The sequence below is a fragment of the Dermacentor silvarum genome, chromosome 8 (assembly GCF_013339745.2).
Source record: "Dermacentor silvarum isolate Dsil-2018 chromosome 8, BIME_Dsil_1.4, whole genome shotgun sequence".
Classification (NCBI taxonomy): domain Eukaryota; kingdom Metazoa; phylum Arthropoda; class Arachnida; order Ixodida; family Ixodidae; genus Dermacentor; species Dermacentor silvarum.
Genome location: NC_051161.1, coordinates 19,813,035 through 19,820,797, shown reverse-complemented (window position 1 = coordinate 19,820,797; position 7,763 = coordinate 19,813,035). Strand labels below are relative to the sequence as shown.

At 46.2% G+C, this 7,763-nt stretch overlaps 1 protein-coding gene across 1 annotated transcript; it reads left to right on the top strand.

Moving 5' to 3' along the window:
• Positions 1-4,259: 4,259 nt before the first annotated feature.
• Positions 4,260-5,568, top strand: LOC119461983 (uncharacterized). Its single transcript, XM_037723342.2, has one exon. The coding sequence runs from the start codon at positions 4,297-4,299 to the stop codon at positions 5,566-5,568; it is 1,272 nt and encodes a 423-aa protein (XP_037579270.1). The 5' UTR covers positions 4,260-4,296.
• Positions 5,569-7,763: the final 2,195 nt, after the last annotated feature.

Genomic DNA, 7,763 nt, shown 5'->3' with positions numbered 1-7,763 from the left:
ATAGGAGCGAACGTGTGCGCCCATCATCTCTCTTTCTAGGCGAACTTGTATAGCACCTTTTATTTCTCGACTGATCAGAAAAAGCAAGCTTGATTAAACTACTTTTTGTTGTTTTCAAGTTTATCCCCCTGCCCGGCATCCCCATAAAGAACTTTCGTTTGTCTGGAAACTTCGACAAGGCGCGCAGTACTTTGCAGGAGATTCCTCAGCTTCAGAGATCGCGAGAGCTGGTTGAGGCATACCGCTAAAGATAAGAGGGTTCGTGAGCCTCAACCAGTCATTAGTATCGCTTTTAGAAAGAGAAATACTTTTTGTTAGAAAACAAATATGCGGGCGTGCTCTCTCTTTGTTTATTTTTTATAGGGCGCATTTTTGAATGATTGTGTCACGTTCTGATGCCCCAGGCATCCGCTTCTAATTTTTATGTATACCTTTTACTCCCGTGGTTTCCTCGTGATTTGTTTTCATTTTTTTCCCTTTATTTGCTGTCTTCTCGGAGTGTGATAGGGGGAAGGGGAGGGGGGGGGGCGAGATTAAATTAAATTCTGGGGTTTTACGTGCCAAACCCACGATATGATTATGAGGCACGCCGTAGTGTGGGGGGACTACGGATTAATTTTTACTACCATGGGGTCTCGAACGTGCACCCAATAATGCAAGGTACACGGGCGTTCTTGCATTTCGCCCCTGATATATCGCTGAGAGATATTTCGGCCACTCGAGCACAACTGTCCTTGATTAACCCACTTTCAGGCAGCTGTCCCTACGCTCGCTTGGACGTTCGCCAAGAAGCTCAAGCTCAGCTGATAATGCTGGTACGCTATTTGCATCGCCGCTGGCGCGGCTTCTCCCATGACATAGAAGTTCGGCGACCTATTCATTTAATCTAGGGGGAAGGAGATCCCTCTGATTTCCTGGGATATTCGACAGTATGAACTTTCTCGTTTTCTTAAGGGCCAAGCAGCTTTATGAAAGAAATGTCTGCCGGTCTTATCCGCCTAAGCCCTATTGGGCACGTCGCGGGTTCCAAGTTCAAGTATTGTAAAAAGAGAGAGAGAGAGAGAAAGGCTCACGCCGTCCCCCTCTTTTTAGGCAAGATTTTAAAACTGCAAAGCGGCAAAAACGCATTAAGATGAAAGTTAATATGCAAAGGAAAACATATTGATTGCGCTGTCATGGCCCCGTTTGAGTGGATCATTCACGGTATCACATAAACCGGAATATTCGAGTAAGGCGGATTAAGTTGGCAGCTCATTTGGACTCGTCGCAGAGCTGCCGGCGAAGGGACTAAAAGCAAACACGAAATCATATGGTAGAGGCGACCTCATTATTTACAGAAAATACAAATCTTAAAGGTACCTGCAGGAACGCCGATAGTTGTTCCCGGATCATCCTACCTGTCGGATCTGTCGGCCTACGCTGAAGGATAACACGGCGACGCGTTGTGACAGGAGCCGAGCCGACATCAGAGCCGGTTCTAATGGGGGCGTGTGTGGTAATGGCGAGCATATATGATGCGGTCGTGGCAAACTATGCAGTCGCATATGTATGTATGTATGTATGTATGTATGTATGTATGTATGTATGTATGTATGTATGTATGTATGTATGTATGTATATGTATGTATGTATATGTATGTGTGTATGTATGTATGTATGTAGTATGTATGTATGTGTGTGTGTGTGTGTGTGTGTGTGTGTGGTGTGTGTGTGTGTTGTGTGTGTGTGTGTGTGTGTGTATGTGTGTGTGTGTACAGTCAACCGCAAAAGTTTACGGGACGCAGGATCTGCCAAAAAGCTGAATTCTCACGAAGCGTGGTCACGCAGCCTCAAATGAAATGTTCCAGTATGCAGTAGCCTTGGTCACCTACACAGTGCTTCATTAAATTAGAAGTGCCATGCCTTAACAGCGCAGTAATCCACATTTGCAGGGGAAACCGCATCCTGTAAACTTTTGCGGTTGACCGTGTGTGTGTGTGTGTGTGTGTGTGTGTGTGTGTGTGTGTGTGTGTGTGTGTGTGTGTGTGTGTGTGTGTGTGTGTTGCAGGTTATTGCTAAAGAAACTAAATAAAGCAGGGGTTCACAGGAAGATAGCGACCTGAAGCGGTGAATAGTGGTCGAAGAAGAGACGTCTTAGGCCGAAGCCAATGTTTCAGCAAGGAGAATTGGTGAAACGGCGAAGCAGTGACACGGTCCTGCCGAACACAATTCCCTTTGCCAGGGAACATGACAGGCCTAGTCTACGGAGACAACCCCTCAGCGGAGATGTCAGTAGTCCACCGGGCCATACAAAAGAACTGCACCAAATCAGGCATGTAAGCGCCACATCGCACGTGACTTATTAGGACGCTTAGCGAGAAATGAGAACTGTGTGCTTTAATAACTCGTGAAAGATATTAGTGGGAAGGAGGAGATCAAACTCGCAGTTTAACATTTATGCGGATGTATGTAGATTGGATGTGGACTTATATATTGTGTGGTAACATTATAAATGTCTTATGTGTGTCTTTGTCCGGATTCATGTTTCGTGCACCGGGAACCGTGACACTCACCTTAAGGCACTATCTGACTTTTACGGATTCAAATGTGACCGATGCAATAATATTCCACCATTTACGGTTTTTAACACGCTGTTTCTTTTCATAGTGATGCATAGTTGCTGCATGTCTTTTTCACTTACTGCTTACAGGAGGTTCCCTCTACAGCCTCTTGACTCTGGGACCTCCCTCTGTATTGTAAAATTTGCATTTGGGATCTTATTTTTGTTCAATAATAATAAACTGAAAACTTGAACGGGAAAAATAATAAAAGCTCTCTCTCTCTCAGTTTGATCGGCGGAACAAGGCGACATATTAGTTGATATACGTAAGAACGCGCTTTGTCTTTTTTCTTCTAGTTGCTGGATGAACAGAGCGCATATTAAGTAGGGAACGCAAACAAAAGCGCGACTACACGTATTGTTCCCTGTGCTTCGTAAATCTGTCGCGCCGTTGGAAATGAATGTGCAGCAAACCTTGGCAATTAATCCAGGAACTTGCTCTTTGGAGCTTTATTCTTCATTTCAAGAAAACTTAGTTTTGGTGGTCCTCATGCTGAATGCGTCCGCGACAAATCGCGAAAGACTGAAACGCAGGAAAAACATACTGCCCCTTTAAAATAATCTCTCCCTAATGTGGTTTATTTCACTGAACGAAATGAAGCCTTCAATAGAGAACATTGCGAGGGTTTCGAGAAACTCCCTCTGGTTGAACACAGAGATGAAAAAAATGACGTCATGGTGGCATTGACAAAGGAAAATTTCGAGACAGAAGTACGGCATGTGACGGGCAGTTCAGAACGCTAATCGAATGCTCGTTGAGCAGATTCTCAGAACGATGAAGCGTCTGCTCTGGTGGGCCACCCCACCCGAACAGTGCAGCAGTAGTTTAGGACGGCGCCAGAGCAGAGGCGCGTTTGATGTGCCTTTAGCGAAGAAGACATATCTGAAGCCTGTGTTTTAGATATGTTTGAATCCAGGGGTGGGTTTTAGTGCACGTTGCGTTACGAGACAAAAAAAAAATGTGGTTGATCCCTCTTATATAGGAATCGGTATAGAACACGAAAGTGAAACGTGTCTTCACAGAAGTAGTGTAATGTTTATTGCACATTGATATATAATGTCTATTGGTGTTTTGTGGCTAAAGCGCCCTTAGGCGTTGATGCACCCACGCTGACGCCTGGTGGCACGTCTCCTCCATCACGACTACCAACGTCGATGACCATGAGCAACCGTCGTGCATATGGAAGCTGCACTACGCTGCACACGCTAGCACAACGCGAAAGACGAAGCACGTAACTGACACACTAATACAACGCGCAAGACAAAGCACGTAACTGAATCGTCACCGAGTCAAATCAGCGCGTACAGCGCGTCGTAATTGCAGCCTCCGCGATCAACTTCAGAAACATTTTCAGAGCTAATTGCGGAGGCCACGCTCCGCTGTGCTGAGTACGGTGAACGCCACCTAGGCGTTCACCGTTGGTAGTGCTTCTTGATGCCAGCGTCCCTTCGAATGCTGGCATCGAGGCGTCGTAGTGCTGAGACCACCGAAGCGTTCACTGTCCGTGCGCGTTAGTGTCATAATGCAGTACTTCTCTTTTTCTGCTCGTAGGCGGCGGCACCGCCCCGAGCAAGAGCGCGGGTACACGGAGGAGTGTTAGATATATAAGGCGCGTCTGTGTAGCCCTCTGCAAATGCGTTTGTGGCGCAATGAGGGAGAAAGAAGAAGACGGCGTTCCGAACGGTCGCGTTTTTTCATGTTCTCCGCTCCAAAGGATTTATCGGCCCCTGGCCGAGGTGCTGCTCAGGCGTCAGCCAGCAGCAATGACTACCGTATTGTGCTACCTCGTCTTCCTACCGGTAAGCTGGTTGTGGACTCCGTTTTCCTGCATGCTGACTTAGCTGGTCGACCGTACAGAGCCCAAGACTTCAGAGACGCCCTTCGGAATGTTATTGACCTAAAGGAAATAAGTTCCATTGGCCAATTTCAGATGTCGCACGTGTGGATGGTGACGTGCAAGTCACCAATGGCAAAATCAAATCTAGTCACGTGCGGGGATTTATCGGTGAAAGGAAGACGCTGCATCGTCATGGACCCTGAGCCCACGGAAGTAAAAATGAAGCTTTTATGGCTACCTGAGCGTTTGGAAGACGCCTACATTCGAGATTCACTCCAGGCTTACGGGAAAGTGAAATCTATATCAGCAGAAAGCTGGAGAGTATCGGAGATGGAAGAAATGCGTACTCTAAATCGTGATGTGGTGTTGTCTCTTGCTGACGGAGTAGGTGTGGGTGACGTTCCACATCTACTACCTGTCTGTGGAGTGCAGAGCCTTGTACTGATTCCAGGCAGACCCCCGCTTTGTCTCCGCTGTAACAAGGTTGGCCACATTCGTCGCAACTGCAGAACTCCACGTTGTGAAGACTGCCGGCGCTTTGGCCACACAGCTGAAGAATGTGTGGTAACATACGCCGACAAGTTACGACATAGGACACGACCTCCTGACGAATGCGTGCAAGAACACATAATGGACGCCACAGAGGTTCTCGACGCGACCGGAGATGTTCCTTGTGCCGCGGAGACCAGTTGTGCCGGCAAGTCTCGTCTAAATGTAAAAGACAATGTCATCGCACAACCGCCCAAGGACAAGGAAGGTAGCAAAGCGACAGATGATCAGTCCAAGCAACAGTGCAATGAGGCGCCCGTAATCAAACAGCCAGTTCCTGCCCAGCAAGCTAAAGAGGCAGCCGAAAATGAATCATCTGCTTCACCCAAGCTTCTCGACACGTGCCCTGTGCTGGTAGAGGACAGGCGAAGTAACGCGGATACATCAATTCCGAAGCGCCGTGCGACAAACACATCGGAAACAAGCACGGACAGCGACACGACCAGTACCACAAGAAAAGCACGTCGCCGCAAGACATCGAAACACTCAGGAAAATGCCGACGATCACGGTCCAGGAGGCCTGGTGGGGGTTCGGAGGGAGCCTCACCGTTGCCCTCAAGGACCGACCACATAGATAATTAGGTCTGTATAGTGGTTAGTCACCATGGCGCTGACACAGCAACTTCTCTTCGCAACTTGAATGTACGGGGCCTTAGGTCTTTGCAGAAACAGGCACAGCTTCGCCGGCTTTTATCTAGGCATCGCCTCGACTTCGTCGCCGTGCAGGAGACGAAGATTGAGAGTGATGACGAAACAGAAAGGGCCTTGCGACCTTTTCTATCTGAATATAATGTCTGCGTTTCACACGCCCTTGGTTTCTCCGCAGGCTGCTTCCTGTTTCTGAAAAGAGCCTACTTTGTTCAGCATTTAGTTACCATGTGGACGCTGAAGGCCGATACATATACTGCGATTTTGTGTTGCAGGGTGTGCCATGGCGAATAGTTAACCTCTACGCATTTAATGACGCTGCCAAACGAATTCTTTTATTTGATACTGTGTCTAATCTACTGGACTGTGAACGCTGCATTGTGTTAATGGGAGATTTCAATTGTGTATGTGATCCGAGTGATCGAAGTGGGATTAACATTCAGCGAGACAGGAGTGGTGAAGTTTTGTCTAACGTGATAGAGAATGCAGGGCTCATAGATATAGGAGCGTCGGGACAGGGTTCTTGCTCTTATACACGAATTCAAGGTCACTCTTACGCCCGCCTTGATCGAATTTATGTCTCTTCATCACTCCTCTCCCGAAGACTGTCTTGTAGTACTATCCCAGTTTCGTTCTCTGATCATTGTATGGTTATCGCAAAAATTGGTGAGAAATCTGTAACCAATTTCCGACCACAGTGGGCACTCTGGAAACTTAACTCTGAGCTCCTAAATGATCAGGAATTTATCAATCGTGTGCGTATGGCCCTAACAACTTGTTTTTCTACAGACTTGCCATTATTTGCTGCTTGGGAACTCTTTAAGCAAGAGGTTCGCACAGTGGCTATAGAAATTGGGTCGGTGAAATCGTTTTATAGAAAGAATGAAGAAAAAATGCTCCTCAAGAGCCTAAGTAGCATTTACGAGATGGAATGCGAAATGCCAGGCACTTACATAGAAGATATGGAAAATATTAAATGTGAGTTACAAAAGTATGACGCACTACGTTACCGAGGTGCGCGAGTTCGATCTCGAAACAGCCGTGCTTTGCACTCTGAACAGCCAACACGTCAAGCTTTACTTGATGAGCGACGTCACGGTACTTCAAAAGTAATTTCGGAAATCTACTCCAAAGGTAGTCTTGTAACAAATACGAATGACATAATTTCACAATTTGAAAGTTACTACAATGCTTTGTTCAGTGCACCTCCCGAAGATCATGATGCAAAAGTCTTAGAGAGTTTGTGTCTCTAGTAAAACCTTTACAGAATGAGGAGTGTGCATTCATCAGTGGTACTGTTACCATTCAAGAAATTGAGCAAGCTATTGATCAGCTGCCTTATCGAAAACCCCCGGCCCTGATGGACTTTCAAGCGAATTTTACAAAGCGTTCAAAGGGATTATCAGTTCCATATTATTGGATATATTTATTACAAGTTTAGAGGTGGACGCCCTTCCACGATCTTTTTGCAAAAACCACACAGTTTTAATCCCAAAAAGCTCAGATAAGGAAAAACTGCGTTCTGTTGAAAGCTACAGACCAATCACGCTGTCAAACGTTGATTATAAAATCTTTGCAAAAGTTTTATCTAATAGATTACAATTTGCGATGTCGATTCTTATTGGTTCCCATCAGACATGCGGAATTAGAGGCCGATCAATTCAGACCAACATACATATCGCCCGTACACTTCTTGAGTACTGTTACGGTTCCACTGAGCAGCTTGCAATGCTCCAAGTAGACCTTGCTAAAGCTTTTGATCGAGTCAGTCATTCCTATTTATTTTCTCTTCTGGAACACGCCAATGTTGGCTCCATTGTGCTTAAAGGAGTTAGGCTTTGCTACACCCATTGTTCTACTCGTTTAGTTATTAATGGCCATCTGTCCAAACCCGTTGCTATCTGCTCTTCGGTAAACAAGGATGCCCGATGTCCCCACTACTCTTCGCCCTTTACCTGGAACCACTATGCTTAAGCGTAATTCAGTCAAGTTCCATCCATGGCTTCAACATACTGGTTAATGAGGTTAAAGTGTTAGCTTATGCAGATGATCTAGCGTTTTTCTGCACAGATAAGCCCAGTGTTTGAAAAGGTTGTAGCTACAATAGAGAAATTTGGCAGCGTATCAGG

Coding starts and splice junctions, on each gene's coding strand:
- LOC119461983 (XM_037723342.2), top strand. CDS start 4,297: ATGTTCTCCGCTCCAAAGGATTTATCGGCCCCTGGCCGAGGTGCTGCT.